General features: G+C 41.3%; 1 protein-coding gene across 1 annotated transcript; it reads left to right on the forward strand.

The window, feature by feature from the left end:
• Positions 1–13270: 13270 nt before the first annotated feature.
• Positions 13271–16955, forward strand: LOC123108548 (polyamine oxidase 1). Its single transcript, XM_044530319.1, has 10 exons — positions 13271–13467; positions 13572–13824; positions 14647–14793; positions 15260–15515; positions 15628–15771; positions 15878–16027; positions 16123–16380; positions 16487–16568; positions 16718–16808; positions 16933–16955. Exons 1-9 carry the CDS (start codon positions 13350–13352, stop codon positions 16795–16797), a joined length of 1488 nt encoding a protein of 495 aa, XP_044386254.1. The 5' UTR covers positions 13271–13349; the 3' UTR covers positions 16798–16808; positions 16933–16955.
• The last annotated feature ends 1079 nt before the right edge of the window (positions 16956–18034 follow it).

Below are 18034 nucleotides of genomic sequence, written 5' to 3' on the forward strand. Positions count from 1 at the left end.
AATGATTTTTAGAAGTAGTGGATATTAGTTACTAGTAGTGATGGTAAACTAGTTGTATAATTAGCAGTAGTACATGTTAATTAGTAGTAGATGTAGTAGTTAGATGTTAATTAGTAGTAGTAGATGTGCTAGTTTCTTTCTATTTATAGTAAGTTTATATTTAGTAAGAACTAGTTGAATCAATAGAACTAGTTTAGTTTTAGTTGAACTAGTTAAGTTTTAGTTGAACTAGTATAGTAAGTAAATTAATAACTAGTTGAACTACTTCATTTTTAGAAAGAACTAGTTTTTTTCTTTTTATACTAAGTTTATATTTAGTAAGAACTAGTTGAATTAATAGAACTAGTTGAACATGCCATATTTGGTGTTATTTTTTAGTTTAAGCAATTATTTCATGTTTTGATTACACCTCCGAGTGGCCTATGTTTTGCCGGAGTGTTGATTAATTTCCGTTCCGGCAATTTTCAGGTGCTCGATATGTCCTTTTTTAGCAAAGGTCATGCCGGATTTTTCCGTGAATTCTGGCATGACTTGTGCTAGAATAAGTGGGAAATATCGAGTGGCCTGGATTTTCTTTGAAAAATAATGATCTAATTTAGGTTTTTTAGTACATATATTTAATTGTACAAGTTTAATCTTTGAATTATGAACGTAGGGAATGTCGTACTCGGACGACGACAGTCTCCCGGGGGAGTGCAGCTGGTGCCACGACGATCGAGGTATGTGCGACAGGTTCGTTGAGCTGGACGAAGATCGGCGCTTCAGCATTAAGCTCGAGCAGACCTTCGATGTTGAAACGGTACGCAACAACGACAAGTGTTTTTTTTCGTAATTAAGCATGACTTCAACTATTTCAACGTCTAATTTTCATCTTTTACAATTCGACTAGCTTATCACATGCCATGCAAGACGCTATGTTTTGGAGAGGATGGGTTTTGAAGACCATGAAAATTTTCAAACAAAGAAAATACACCTAAGGACCCATCATGATATCGATTTTGAAGTAAATCTGTATAATTCTCAGAGCGTAACCCATTTTGGTTGTCAAAATTGGGAAGCACTTTGCAAAATGTATGGTTTTTATGAGGGTATGATTGTCACCATGGATCTTGGTCATCCTGACATCGAGCAAGACAATATGGACATTTGGGTCCTTGTTGATACGCTTTCGATTCTACCGCAATGTGAGTTTCTCAAACATAGTTATTAACTAATTTATATTGTTTATTTCAAAATAGTTGACAGCTTATTTCCATTGACAGGTTATTTTGAATCTTCAAAGAATGTGCAGAAGATAATAGACAAAATCCACTACATTGATGGCTCCGAATTAACTTATAAGGAGAAAAATCATCTGATTGCTTATTGTACTTTTTTTGAGAATTACAATACTTATTATCGAACTCCTCCAAATTATGGTGAATACGTGCCACTAGTGCACATGTTGAACCACGATAACTTCTATGGAGATACCCTGGTAAGATATTTTACTATTACGACATCCGTGCATCTTTTGTATACTTCTAAAACTAGTACATCATTGCTAACTACGAAGTTATTACTATGTTTTTCAACAGAAAATCCTGATGAATTGTGTGCCTCATCTAATGTATTACAATGGTCGCCTTGAAGTTCTGAACCTACAGCCAGATCATCCTACGGATCTCACCTGTGCATATCAAATTTCTGAAATCGGTGAACACATGCTAATCAAAGAGTGGAAAAAATATTTGGACATTCGTAAGGAGGTTCTTGGAAGCAACATTAAGCGAAAGGCAAGAATTGGAGACAGGATAATCTGCATTCTCTATAATGGAAGAGAATGTAGTAGGTCCTATGAGGTACAATATGTTTATTATGTGATACAATGTGTTAGAGTTGAAGATGTCAGGAGTACTTGTGATTACGACTAGTGACCAATGATATGATGATGATGATAAGTTGTTAATGATATGATGATGATGATGATGATGATATTTATTATATCATTGGGTGAAAGAACCGCGGATTAGTTTCAAGTGGATGTCCGTCCACTTGAAACTAGTCCACACGGTTCTTTCACCCCGTGATGTAATAACTCATGATGATGTAAAAACAATTCGTAAATTCCTGTTGTATGAAAATTTATGTAAAGGTGTACGAATACAACATGAAATAAAAAAATACAAAATAATAGTAGCAGCGCGGGTAGAGAGAAGCGCTACTACTAATTACCAGCAGCGCTCCTCCTAGAACTCGCTGCTACTAAGTCGATTTAGCCGTAGCGTGGGTGGAGGCACGCTACTGCTATTCGTTAGCTGTAGCGCCTTATCAGTAGCGCACCACCCCGCGCTACTGATAGGTCTAAAACCCGCGCTGCTGCTAGCCTTTTCCCTAGTAATGACCCCTTCATGGGTGGCCCTATATATACCCACTTTTTGACACCTTCCCTCCATGTAGCAAACGGCGAATCATGACGACCTGGCCACGGATCGATGTCGTGGCGGGTGTTCTAGTTTTTCGGTTGTGATCTATATGCAACTGAACTTAAGGTATGATCCATATGGACCGAAAACTTGAGTTTTGTGATCTAATGTTCTGACTCTCAAGCAGGCGTGACTAAAGTGCACTCACTGCACAAGTTTTGTGACCTCTAGCTAGTGTCATTTATTCGCAAAACAGAGACCGCGGCGGCTTTATTTGGCTAGGGGAATAAAGAACTAATCTTGTTATCGTCGCTAAACTAATAATGCTCAGCCGGTCATCTTACTGGACAGAGAGCAGAGGGAGAACACACTCTCGGTGCCCAAAGGGTAGACATGACACTGTCTCTAGTCGTCGTATCGACACTTATTTCCCGAATGCGGCAACCGGACGTGCCTGTCAGGTCAGTAAGTTATGTGAAAACCATTTTTTACATGACAGAACATGCTCAAGGTAGGTAGATTAGACAGTCGTTGCGCTTTCTAGCCAGCTCCATCATACCGGATTCACTCCATGGCCATGACTCTCGGGGCTGAGCATCCCCATGCCTTCTGCTTAACCGTATCCTTGTCTGTGCCATGCAGTTTACGCAGCTCAGCTCGAGGAACACAACCATTAATTCCCTCTATCAATGGAATAATACGCAACCTGTGTATTCACGGAAAAAAGTAATCTCTTCTTTTTATTACCATCTAGATGTTCTAACCAAATTGAATAAAACGTAGGAGCAAGCTAGCGCTCTTTATACAGTAGTTAAGCACGCAAAATGCACATCTTGACTACTATAAATACAAAAAATATAAATTGTAAGTGTTAGGAGTGTAAAAAATACATATGCGTTTAGACTAAAAATAACCTCTCTAGAATTATGCCAGCCTATGTGTCATGCTTATAGGTGAAATACGTACATGGCCAGCCACAGGATAATGCAAGAGATTGTCCATCACTTTCATAATAAGATGCTCGGTTGTACCGAGTGCAGATTTTTTTTACCTATATGACATATTAATGATCTATCATCAAAAGATTCAGGCAGGTCAATGAGGTCATGTATACCGGGTTGCCACCAATAGACGATCGCCTAGGCTTCTTGGTTTATCCTTTTCCTTCAAAAGCTCCACATAGTCACCTGTCGGAAGAACACTTCAGTATACCAAGAAATGAGTTAACGTATTTATAGTTAAACACCCCTTCATGATCATCTATTCACTTATTAGATTTAAGAAAAATACTCAGATGAGTATTAGATCAATACTTTGCAACCACAACTGAATTGGCATTGCCATCATCATTGTTGCAGACCTGCAGTCCTCATGCAATCACACACACCACCGTCATCACAATGACATTCAAGCCATGGTAACTGTGTTGGTCGATGCCATTATTCTGGTTTCGTGTTTACAGAATACAATACATATCATCTCGTTGAACCAACATATTCTATCAGAACTAAATATTTTCATTTATGGATCTTCTCGAAAGAGAAGCACACCTTTACTTCCCCTTCGTTCTTTCACAATAGAGACATAGACCAAATACATGTTAGATGGTGAAACAAACACAGTTAAGAGATAAGAGGAAGTACATATACAGATCATGTGTCCGTGACTCGACTCAGCACAAAAGCATTTCAGAATTGGAAAGCAGATTCATAAAACTGGAACACATCATTAACAGGAAGAAATCAACCAGCAACAAACTTATATATTCAATGAGTTAGGTGCATAGTAAAATGTTGGTAATCCATATTTTAACACTTGGCCTACATATCCTTTTATCGTAGTGTACTTTAGGCCTTGTTTTTAATCCTTTTCTATTGTTCTTGTGCATTTTTTTTAAATCGCGTGTCATAAAGATAAGCAAGGAATATCTATGATAGATGAATAAATAATGACGAACATAGAAATGGACAAGATGTCGTTGCCTTCAACATTTGACTGCCATTGATTTAATGTTTAAACATCTCCATTTGACATCTAACATTCAAATTCAGATCATCTTGCTTCCTGAAGCACATGTCCATTTGACATCTAGCCATCAAAATAAACGGGGCAGCGACGACGAACTTTCTAAGGGGCCGAGGGGTTGTTCTGTTGCGTCCCTGCAAGAATTAGAAGATGAGGGAGGTAGAGGGAACCTAGGAGAAGAGCAGAGAGGAGAAGGGAGATGCTAGGAACCCCGATGGCGTCGAATTTGTCCGGTGGAGGAGCTTCTGCGGCGGCGGACTTCGGCGAGATCGGGATGATGCCCTAGGCCGAGGCGTCGGGGGCGCACCGCTGCGGGCCGGCAAGGTTAGTAAAATTCAGAATGATGCAACATAAATGTAATTTCCATGAACATGCTTAGAGAAAGATTATCATGATATATACATCTGTCTGCTCTAAAAACCTGAAATCAAATGTGTCATGGCACAGAAATGTCATAGTACGCTCCCAAAAATATTTTTCTTTTATACATGGACACAGAGCAAGCTCTAATCAGAAATAACAAAACAAATGTCATCTGACAAAATATAACTATAATATACATGACAAACTGTATCAAAACAAAAGCATCACAGAGTACATATTTATTATCCTAACCACGAGACATTAATAATTAGAAGCACCAAGAAAAGGGCAATTTTCACCTTTGCACATATGTCAAGTGTGTAGTGCAGACTGCTGGGTGTTGCTGTCTCCAGAACCACACATTTCTGAAGTCTGAACAAATTATTCTGCATTTCTCCATACCATGAGATATTATATTTAGTGGTATGTTAGTCACTATGTAGCAAGTATCAGACAGTCTTGCTAATTCGAAGTAACAGTAAGCAACTCCATACCTATTCGTTAATGTAGAGATGAACAATTGTTCAAGCAGACACCATAGAATTCTTGCTTTAATTCATATCGCCTCCTGTAATAAAAATGAACTACAGATCAAAAAAATAAGTAAAAGCTTGCTTGGCTGGAAGTTGCATGAAGATGAGGTGATTCCACATTATTCTCAGAGATTCATGCATACCATACGTGACCACAACCTGGGACGACATGTCTTTCAAATACCATGTCACAGGAGGCGTGCACCTGAAGGAGTTCTCCGGCTGCTCGGAACACAACAGAGATGGAAGACAGGAAGTGGGCAGGCGCGGCCACAATAATCGGCCTCGATGGCGGCCTGTCATCCTCGATGGTGGCGTTTCAAGCTCGGTGCTCGATGGTCGTCATTGCTGGCGATAGCCGGAGTCCTCAACGGAGGTGGTTCCGGTGCAGACCTCGACGGCAGCGCCCACCTCGACGCCATGCATGCCACCGACCCCATGTGTGGCCCGGATCTGATCTGACCGCCACGGCCCCGCGTGCAAACCAGGCCTCACCCGCGCACACGGATCCGGCCGTTGCCTTCCTGTTGCACGCACCCTCCCGGCAGATGTTGCATCATAGTACAGAGGCATAGGCCGCCGCTTGCCCTGGCCCTCTCCCTGCCGGTGGCCGTGCCGGCGACCAGAGAGAGCACAACTGCGCCTCCCCTTGTCGTATCCCCCGCTGGTGGCTGTTCTCCTTCACGACTCCGACTTCCAGCGGACGGCGCTCCAACGAAGAGTGCGCCGATGAGGAGGTCGTGTGGGCAGCGGTGAGGGCGAGCGGTGAAAAAGGAAAGGATCGTGGGGAGAGGCGAACCGGTTAGCGACGGGCGTGCGGGCAGGGGTTAGCCGGGGGGATTTCGTTAACGGTGATTTTAAATCGTTAGATCTCAGATTAAAGCAATGGCATGGTGGGTAATTAAAGCGTAAAACGCGTTTAGCATGCTGGAGGGATGTAGACCATCAGATTGCAGGTTTCGATGGATAGGATGATCTGGTTCTCCGCCCTCTCTTTCTTTTATAGTGGTAGTAGATGATACCAATGATGAGTTATTTATTATTATGATCGATGATGCATGCTACTAAGTTGTTATATGAGCATGATTACTTATTATATATAACAGTGGGTGAAATGAATCTGGATTAGATTCAAGTGAAGCCAACATGTGGTGCACATCGAAAGTACTACTAACCCAAACTAGATCAAGTTTGGATTAGAGTAGTACTTTCGACATGCACCACATGTTCCCTCCACTTGAATCTACTCCACGTTCATTTCACCCACTGTTATATATAATAAGTAATCATGGTCATAAAATCATATGCTGAAAATACTGTATATAAAACCACACAATGAAAATAAGCTGTATTTTTTAAAATACAGGAAAATTTAATAACATCGCTTTTTAGTACAAGCGCTACTGCTACTTATACTACTACTTACAAGTAGCAGTAGCGCTCCCTTTCCAGCGCTACTGCTACTACTATGCATATTTCAAACGCTACTACCAGAGAACCCTAGTGGCGGCTTTATTTGGCTGGGGGAATAAAGAACCAATCTTGTTGTCGTCGCTAAACTAATAATGCTCGGCCGGTCATCTTATTTGACAGAGAGCAGAGGGAGAATACACTCTTGGCGCCCAAAGGGTGATAGACACGACACCGTCTCTAGTCGTCTTCTCGACACCTATTTTCCAAATGTGGCGACCGGACGTGTCTGTCAGGTCAGTAAGTTATGTTGAAACCATTTTTTGCATGACAGAACAGGCTCAAGGTAGGTAGATTAGACAGTCGTTGCGCTTTCTAGCCAGCTCCATCATACCGGATTCACTCCATGGCCTTTCAGTGCCTCATCATACCGGATTCACTCATCATACTCCATGGCACTGTCCAAAGCCTCCATGGTGCTCCTAGTCCAGCAGCCGCAGCAGTACTGGTGCGATATATAGCTAGCCGTGCATACTGGATCCGCTGCAAAGACCGCAAGAGACAGACGTGCAGGCCACCGAAACACATGCTTTGATCAAGGATACTAGTAGATTACTAGCTAAGTAAGCTAATAGACCCCTGATCCATGCCCAAGCATGCAGTGTTACTGTGGACAACGAAAAGAAAGAAAGACTCTCATTCATACAGGAAGAGCAACTAATGTTGGGAATCTAGAAAGAAGACAACGAGCAATTTACAAAAACGAAAATAGCAATGGTGTGGATTTACAAAAAATAAAGTAGAGAGAAATTGTGGATATTCACAAAAATAATAATAATCATAATAATAATAAAGAGCTGAAAATAAAATAATGCACTAGAACGAAGGCTCGAACATCTGACCTTGTGGTTAAGAGCCACACGCTCTAGCCAACTGAGCTATTCCAGATTTGCTTTTAACTTTATTTATACCGTTAGTAATTCCAAGAGTATGACGTGCGCTTTGCCGTGAGCTAACTCTGCCATCCACCTTATGCAAACATTTGGCAATAGCTATGTTGTTGCATAAATGTTCTAATCTGACATAACTTTCATTCTAAGCACATCTACATCTGGTGATGAAATATAAATCCCTGCGGTGCCATTTAATATATGTTTATAGATATAATCAATGGGATTGTACTGTGACAAAAATCACTCTTAACTAAAAAACAGAAGATGAGATCAGAATTTATTAGCATGTAATAAGCACATAAAATTTACAACTACATAAAAAACTTGTGTTTGAAAATTTGGTAGTAGCACACATGGAAGGAATAACATGCGTTGCCGAGCCCTACCATCATGAGAGAATAACGAAATAAAAGTGAGAATACTATTAAGGCATCAACATATAGTTGTAAAAAAATTAAGGTATGAACATATATGAAAACTTGGACATTTGTTGCACATACAAAACTATAAATTATGTACTTGCAACAAAAACTTCATTAGTCTAAAATAACTTCTTTCTGTCTTGTTCTTTTGCATATCATCAACATGATAGTATATTAATTAGGCTGAAAATTCACCAGCATGCTCTACATTGCCACCTGACTACCATGAAAGAAGAATAGATATACTTTTAAAAATTCCATTGCGAAGTATCTAAAAAGAGTGATTTAGAAATCATAAATACTAAGAGACAACCGAATTGTACTCTATTCAGGGACAAATACTATCTCTGTTTTATAAATGTTGTATTGGTAGACAATACTGTGAATGCTGAAAGTAAATTCGATCACGATAAGTTCATTATTCTCTTTATCTCTGCCAACAAACATCCAACCAATACATACATTAAGACTGAGCTTTTCATAGTAAATATGATTGAACTATCAGGCTCCACCCTGTATAACCTTGGACGTGCACAGATTGCACAAAGCATTGAAAAATACATCATTTAGCCATGCTTAAACTGAAATAAATGTAAAGAAAAACTCAAAGTTCTCATAGAGAGAAAGAATTCTCAAAAAAAAAGTTCGCAAAAAGAGAGAAAGAAATGACCTCATCATGTAACCAAAACTGAAGCCATGTGAACTTAACCACATGTTGCAAGAGAGCGGCGGGAGTGCTCTAGTGCTAACCATGGTTAACACTGGTGTGGATATGCCTGCTTTATGTTATATCCATCTTCTTCATACATGAACATATTTCCCAAGAAATACATATATCTCTACTTTATACATAAATTTGCCAAGCGGGACCATTTGACTGAGGAAAAAACCCGACTCACATGCAGCAGCGAATTCGAGCTAAAATCCAAACGGAGTCCATTGCCCGCAACTTTAACTTCAGTTATTCCAGTATGTTCATATTAGAGTTTATAACTAATTTTCAAAGAATTATTGAAATTGTACTTCCAGCGTGTATATATAAAGGAGTTATGCAACTGTACTGAATTAGTCACACAGCCTGAAACAAAATAAAAATCAGGTGAAGGACCTATTCAAGTTGAAGAAATATCAAGAGATCCACTTAACATCTTTGCCCCGTCCTTCTTCTCATTGTTTAGTATAAGAAAGATAAATTATGAGAATATAGATAGAGTTGTATTCATCTGCAGCCACTAAAGAAACGTATTCTAGCATATCATCAGTCACCAATATTTGAAAAATCAATCTTCTGCTGTTGAAATAAATAAAATATGCAGATATCAAATGCGAAGAAAAACAGGAAAAACTTGTACCCCAAACATGACAGTGAATCTTGGTTTTCGGCAGTTTGTAAATCTTCATTTGTTATCTCTGCTTCGTATTCATGTTGCCTAACTAAATCTGTGTTAAAAGAGTGGCAATAATTATCAAACACGGATTTTCAGATTAACTCATAGTATATAATATACACTATGCTCCCTAAATTTTTAAGGCCCTACAATCAATTGAGGTCTTCAATTTAAAATTGGGTCATCTGATTGTGACTGGGTCAAAATTTTCTCAAGGAGTTCTCACATTTAATTCTTTTAATACATTATGCTTCCTAATTTATAAGGCCTCACAATCAAGTGAGATCTTCAATTTGGAATTGGATCATCCGATTTTGACCGGGTTAACAATTTCTCAAGAAGCTCTCTCATTTAATTATTTTAGTACACTATTTTCCCTAATTTTTAAGGCCTCGCAATCAATTAAGGTCTTGAATTTGGAATTGGGTCATCCAATTTTGATCGGGTCAGCAATTTCTCAATGAGCTTTCCATCCCATTTGGGCTTTCTTTTTTATATGATAAATAAATAATATATCATTGCTCATCATGCATGCATTGTACTCCCTCTATAAACTAATATAAGATCTTTTAAATCACTACTTAGTGACCTAAAAGATCTTATATTACTCTACAGAGGGAGTATATTCTAGCTACCTAGCTGAAGTAAGCACGAAAAGAAAGTATATACTTGGTGGCTGTGCTGTGCCTTAAACAGTTCTTTTGTACTGCTAATAAGCACCACTATTGAGATCGATCACAACGTTTTGATTAGCCAGCTAGGTGAATCTGGCTAGCGATTGTGCGCACATGCATGCGCAGTCTTGGTTACACACAGCATAGTTATAATCTTAGATTGCATAATAATATATTGTGGATGCTTTGTTTGCTAGCCAGCTAGTAGCCTAGTAGTACTATGTCAAATTGCCAATCAATCCACTTAGCATCTCCAACAGCCGCGCGAAAAGACGTGCGTGTGGTAAACTGGCTTTTTAGCGCGCGTTGGACGTTTTCGTGCGCTCCAGTGGTGGCGGGAAACTAGCGCGCGGGAAAAGGCGGCATCTCGCGCGCTACTTTTGGCGCACCGCTGGTGGCGCGTCTATAAATTGCGGCGCTCGCCACGCGTCTATTCACACTGTCACGTGCGCTCTCCCCCGCTTCCTCGTGCTTCCTCGCCGCTCCAGCGTCACGCCACCGACACGCCACCATGTCGCCGCGCCGCCGAGAAGCGTCAGGCTACCGCGGTGTCCGCCAGCACCCCAACGGCTGGTACTACGCCGAGATCCGGTCCGGCGATGTCCGGCTCGGCCTCGACACCTTCGAGACTACGCACGAGGCCGCCCGCGCGTACGATGCGGCGGCGTGGCGCCTAGACAGGTCGCGCCCGCAGATGAACTTCCAGGACGTCTACACGCGCTAGCAGGCGCATGACGTCGCCCCTCCGCCTCGTCTTATCATGGACCAAGACCGTGCGGAGCATACTCGGCGGCAGCGCCGCCTCCTCATCGCCAAGGAGGACGAGCGAGGCATGGCGGAGTGGCGCCGGCGCCACCCGGAGGATGTCGCCAATGAGCAAGCCTACTGGGCAGAGAGGACGGCAAAGCGCCGCGCGGATCGGTTGGACAGGCGTCGGCGGAAGGCCCTAGCGTTATCGCAGTGCGATATCGTTGAAGCAGGTGGGAAGTCGATCTTTTCGGCTAATGATCCTCGTTGGGACGACATGTGGCTCGATACCTCGAACCAGATCAGTGAGGATGATGATGAGGAGGAGGACGAGGACGACTGGAAGTAGGTTGTAGTTGCACTATCTAGTCGTTTTTTATGTCGTTGCACTGTAGTTTTCTATCTATGCTATGAAACTATGTAAAATATATATGTATCGTTTTTATCTATGAATTTTATTATGTATCATTTTTATTTACAAATATGTACGCAATGTTCATGCGATAGCGCGCGCTGCATTTTAGCGCGGCAGTTGGAGCTACGCGTGCGCTAAATTTTATCGCGTCTGCTGGAGCCAGCGCTGCCCGCCGCGCTTTTTCGGACGATGAACATGCTGCCCGCCGCGCTTTTTCTGACGATGAACATACTCCATGACACTATCTGCGCTTTTTCTGACGATGAACATGCTGCAAAAAAGCTGGCTGCAAAAAAGCTGGATGGGTTCGCTTTAATTAACTAATTCTTCTTGCGTTACTATATATCCCGTGGATGATACACTATTAGCGCATGTGTGGTCTGCAGCAATACGAAACGGCGAAAAAGCTGGCTGGCATCGTGATTGTGGATGCTCTACTTTTTGAACAAAAAAGGGGAAAAGAGAGAGAAGAGCCTCATCCTATCGATCATATTCCCTCCATTGAAATAAATAAGGCGTGCATGTATTTTAAATTTTAACTTTGACCATAAATTAAACCAACTAAATATGGATTGTATATGATAAAAAAATCACACCATAGAATTCGTATTTAAAAAGAGTTTTTGATGGCATAATTTTTATATCACAAAATGTATATTATTAATCAAATTTATGGTCAAAATCGGATTTTAGAAAGCGTGCCCACCTTGTTCATTAAAATGGAGGGAGTAGCTGAGGTGGGCCCTGTCATGTGAGTCTGTCCAAAGTCTCTGAAATTATTATTTGGATGTTCAGTTCAAAATCAATATATGATGCTCCCTCCGACCCACAATGTACTGCATATCGATTTTTTTCAAAATGTTAAACTTTGACCGAGTTTATAAATAATACTATTTACATCAAGAATACCAAATACATATTATTAGATACATCACACGGCATATTTTCATAATGTATATGCCTAGTATTCTAGGCCTAAATATTTTGTTCTAAAACTTGGTCAAACTTTCTAAAATTGGACTTTCTAGAAAATCTTTATGCACTACATTATGTAATAGAGGGAGTATCTACGTGGAATGCATGCATGGATGTGTGTCCACGCCGATCCAAATCTTCTATATCTAAATAGTTAGTCACCTCATCATGCAAGCATTAATTCATGAAAAAGACTTATCTCAACATGCCAACATGCATGAGAAAAGGTTTACTTTAATAGTTAAATACACTAAATCATATATAGTTTTAGTTTTAGTTTCTCATTTTATTTATCCAATTATTCATGATCTAAATATCGAATTTCACGAAAATATATTGCAACCAATTCCTGGCGCAATGCGTGGGGTATATCATCAAGATAGTATACTAAATCTCTGATATCACTACTTTTGTTTCTCTCAGCATGCATGAGAAATGCTAGTTATATTCTTTTTTCAGTATGCACATAGTCCACCTCACTACATATGTATGCCACCCCACGAACGTCACTACTTCTATTTTTCTCGACATGCATGGAAACTGCTACTTATATAATAATAATTAAATACAATAAACTATATGGATTTTTAGTTTGTGTTCTCATGTTTAAATTCCAACAACTAAATTTTATCAAAAATGTACTGCACCAATTTCGGCAGCAACGCGTGGAGCTAGTATCATCTACTATGAGACAACACTTATGTCGTACATCTCCATTGGCCATTCTGAATAGACGCAGATAAGGTAGTTATAGACATGGATTTCGTTGGTCCGTAGTAGAACGCAAATTCCCTTTTTTTGAAAATCCAATCCCTAGCAATATAAAAGATGGTTTGATTGCAAAGAAGAGAGCCTCAACTCGTACAGAAATTCTGTGCCGCCGCAGGATACATCACATGGCGTGTCCGTATGCACGTCTAAGACAAGTGCTCCTACTGGATTAGTAGTATATAAACAGGCACATAGCTAGTATGAAGCAGAGAGGAAACTATGTGCCCACTAACCAGCGCCTTCATCCGGCCAATCCACTGAGAGTGACATGACGCCAACCGGAGCCACTGCCGCTCTCGTGCTAGCAGTACTCACCCTAGCACACCATGCCTCACTCGCCGCCGCCGGCGGCCCCAGGGTCATCATCGTCGGCGCCGGCATGTCAGGTACATGATCTGCACACACGTACATATACTACCATATATACCGGCCATTCCATTCACATAACTAGCTAGCCAGTAGACGTACGTAATGTTGCACGTTGTTGCAGGGATCTCTGCGGGGAAGCGGCTGTCGGAGGCCGGGATAACGGACCTGGTGATCCTGGAGGCGACGGACCACGTCGGCGGGAGGATGCACAAGCGGGACTTCGGCGGCATCAGCGTGGAGATGGGCGCCAACTGGGTGGAGGGCGTCAACGGCGGCAAGATGAACCCCATCTGGCCCATCGTCAACTCCACGCTCAAGCTCACCAACTTCCGCTCCGACTTCGACGACCTTGCCAGCAACGTCTACAGGGAGAAGTATATACGCCTGTCAAATGAATTTCTGTACCACGAAAATGCAAGCATAACTAATTAATGAAGTATAGTACATGTTTGAGTTGACGTTGTTTGCATCCTTTCAGAATGAAAGAATTACAGACAGGCAAAAAAGAAAGAAATTACAGACTGACCCAAAAAAAATATAACGGCACCAGGCCCTGTTGATTTGGGAGATTTTTTTAAAAAAAAAGAAACAGAAATATTATAGAGATGGAGCAAAAGCAACTTAAAAGAATGATGTATATGTACAGTAATGCTTTTGGTTACAAAATGCATAAGTATGCACAGTACTTACCATCTTAAAGATTGAAAAGATGAAAAAGAAACTACGTGCCCCTACATGGACACTGCCAACTATTGGTTTGCTACCAATATTTGGCTTGCCAAATGTTGGCACTGCCAACTATTGGCAATACCGAGACTTGCCAACTATTGGCAACTTTATGTGAGAGAGGCAAAACAACTCGTAGCCAATCAAGTAGTTGCCAATATTTGGCACAATGTCAAACATTGGCATGCCAATTTTTGGCAGCAAACCAATTATGCTCTACATTTTCATTTTCCATAGTTCCGGCCTCAATCTCCACGTCGTCCACGCATGGACGACGTGGAGAGATAGCCTTTACACAAGCTGCTGGAACCCCGTTTTCCCCTCTTTGCTGTCTATATTGCATATACACAATGGTTTCCGTGAGCTGCTGGAGATGCTCTTATCTAAATGTTGTAGAAATTATTACTATATTTATGTAGTTGACACTTTTCATATTTAATTTATGATGTTGCCTTGTACAAACTTCACAGAGGTGGTGTCTACAAAAAAGCGTACGTGCAGAAGAGAATTGACCTGTCGGACAAGGTGCAAGAGGGCGGCGAGGAACACTCTGCCAAGCTGCATCTCAGCGGCCAGGATGACATGTCAATCCTCGCCATGCAACGCCTCAACGACCAGTATGTCCCTGCAATGTCACAAAATATTTGTTTGAACGTGTGAACAGCTTTCTTAATGTAACATACATTTTTGTGAATGGTACGAAATACTTTTTCAATTACATAAACATTTATTTACATTGTATAACATTTAAAAAATATAATGTGCATTTTTTTAATGCGTGAACATTTTTTTGAATAGTCAAAATATTTTCCAAAAGTTAACTGAACAATTGCTTTACACTGTATTTACATTTTTCTAATGTGCAATGAACACTTTAAGATAAATAAAAGAATATGTTTTCATAATATATGTATTTTTAGTAAGATTTTAACTATGAACAAAAGAAAAAACATGCGTGCAATGCCAGCGTGACATGACCATGTGGTTAGTGGTGACCACCACCCAGTGCAGACGACGCGGTCTACTGTCTTGCACAAAGCGAGACATAGACGCGTCATAATCATCCATCCGTATGTGTGTCAGCCTTCCCAACGGGCCGTCGGCGGCAGTGGACATGATCCTGGACTACTTCAAGTACGACTACGAGTTCGCCGAACCGCCACGCGTGACCAGCCTGCAAAACACCATCCCTCTCGCCACCTTCAACGACTTCGGCGACGATGTTTACTTCGTCGCCGACCAGCGCGGCTATGAGGCCGTCGTCTACCACCTCGCTGGCCAGTACCTCAAGGCCGACAAGTCCGGTGGCATCATCGACCCCCGTCTGCAGCTCAACAAGGTGTACATATTCCGAACAAATCTTCAATAGCCATTTTTCGTTAGAAGTTGAAATGTTGAAGGAATTAAGCTATTGAAGAATCCACTGAGATTTTTGTGGCCATGCATTGCAGGTGGTGCGAGAGATCTCTTACTCCGGAAGCGGCGTAAGAGTGGAGACGGAGGACAACAAGGTGTATAAGGCAGACTATGTCATGGTCTCAACGAGCTTGGGGGTCTTGCAATCAGATCTCATAAAATTTGAGCCACAACTTCCTGTCAGTTTCTTCTGTCCTGCTTGATTGACTGGTCCATTGCTTTGGTTAGCTGCACCCATATTCTGACCTTGATTTTCCATGTGTACTGAATATGTATGTACATAAGACATGGAAGGTTCTGTCGATCTACCAATTTGACATGGCTGTGTACACCAAGATCTTTGTCAAATTCCCCAAGAAGTTCTGGCCCGAAGGCAAAGGCAGAGAGTTCTTCCTCTACGCGAGCAGCAGGAGAGGCTACTATGGAGTATGGCAGGTCGTTCATAATAATCATGTGTAATGAACATATATATTGATATCCAATGCATTCCTTACAACTTCAAGTCTTGATGGAATTGTTGCGCGGTTCAGGAGTTTGAGGCGCAGTATCCAGACGCCAATGTCCTCTTGGTCACCGTCACCAACGAGGAGTCGAGGCGGATCGAGCAGCAGTCAGACAACCAGACCAAGGCGGAGATCATGGAGGTGTTGAGGAGCATGTTCCCCGATGAGGATGTCCCTGACGCGACAGACATCCTCGTGCCACGGTGGTGGTCCGATAGGTTCTACATGGGCACCTTCTCCAACTGGCCCATCGGCGTCAACCGCTACGAATACGACCAGCTCAGGGTGCAGCGTACCTCCAAAAGTCCAAATCATATTGTGCTCCCTAATTGCTCATGTGACTCTTTTGCGATTGCACCTTATGTGGCTTTCCCCTCTGCTATATATATAGGCACCGGTCGGCAGGGTTTACTTCACCGGGGAGCACACCAACGAGCACTACAATGGCCATGTCCATGGAGCTTATCTTTCAGGTATGACGACGTCTTATGGCTTGTCTTTTTTTTTAGCATGTCTTATGGCTTGTCTTGAGTTATAAATGTTTTACTTTCAATTGTGGTAACCAGCAAAACTTGATGTTGATTTGATGCTTATGTGTATTATTCACTGTCTTTTTTTCTAGGTATTGATTCGGCGGACATTCTAATCAACTGTGCTCAGAAGAGTATGTGCAAATACCACGTCCAGGGCAAGTATGACTAAAGATCTTAGAGGTAACATTTACAAACAGACTAATCCTCTGATCGTTTGCGAATGTGAAGCATGTCCTGATGACACTCTGTGGTGGTGAACTGTAGTTGCTAACCATCGCTGTATTTATTCTATTTCTCTTTGCAGGGCTTTGCGTCATGAATGTCGACTATAATAAAAATGAAAGAATGGATGGATCATGAATGGATATCAATATAGTGATACCATAATACGTGTCTGCAACTTCACTGGAGAGTGTCGTGTGGCACGACAACATAAATTCATGCTAAACCATTTCTTTTCGGATTGTTGGTTGTTTCATTGTTATTCCCTACGGTTTAGTTGTTCGCCTGATGTATCAGTTCAAGATGTTTATGTGTTCTCTTAAATTGAATAAAGTGTTGTCTCAATTGTGTATTATATGTCATACTTTATTTATTTTGTACCATCATCGTGTGACGCCTACACCTGGTAAAGGAAAAGAAAATCGTGTGGCACCAAATTAAATTCAGGAAAAATACTCACGCGTAGACATGAAAAATATACGCATGCTTGTAGAATTATACGGTAGAATGAAATGTACATCTTGCATGTGCGAATAAAACAGTCTTCGCATAAGCTAAGCTCTTGCGTGAACGACACAATTGTATAGCAAATACGGCATCGTTTGTGGTAAATCAGTTGTTCGGGGTGTTATTTGTGTCTTTGTTTGTCTAGTCATGTTGTTTATTAGATGTACCTATGGACTGTTAATGTTCGCTAAAGTTGAATAAAATATTGTGGATCATGTCACGACCAATTAGAAACACTTGCACTAGCTAAGTGAAAGGAAAATCGTGCAATGACAAAATTTCAAGGAAGAAAATGAAAACCTTGTTTAGAAACCGACTAGAAGGTTCTCGAAACGGGTAAAAACTCGGGCTGGAACCATCCTGAACGTTCTTCGTGACCAGCGTCCAGTTATAGAAGTGATAAAGCGGCCTGCGCAGTTAAGAACGCTCGTCTGGATCCTCAAAAAAAAAAAACGCTCGTCTGGTTGGGTTCTCTATGCGAAACCATAAAAAAACGCGCGAGCGCTCCTTTCGACTCGCTGAAGCTTTTTGCCCCGTGCTGTAGCGACTAGACTGGCCCAGTTATATCTGTTATTTTTTCCTTCACTGGTTCTTTTGCCACGCTCGGTGGGTTGGTACGTTCCGGGGTTTTTTAAGAAACCGTTATTTTTTGTTTTTATTTCTGTTATCTTCGCCTT

Source organism: Triticum aestivum, chromosome 5A (assembly GCF_018294505.1).
Source record: "Triticum aestivum cultivar Chinese Spring chromosome 5A, IWGSC CS RefSeq v2.1, whole genome shotgun sequence".
Taxonomy (NCBI): Eukaryota; Viridiplantae; Streptophyta; class Magnoliopsida; order Poales; family Poaceae; genus Triticum; species Triticum aestivum.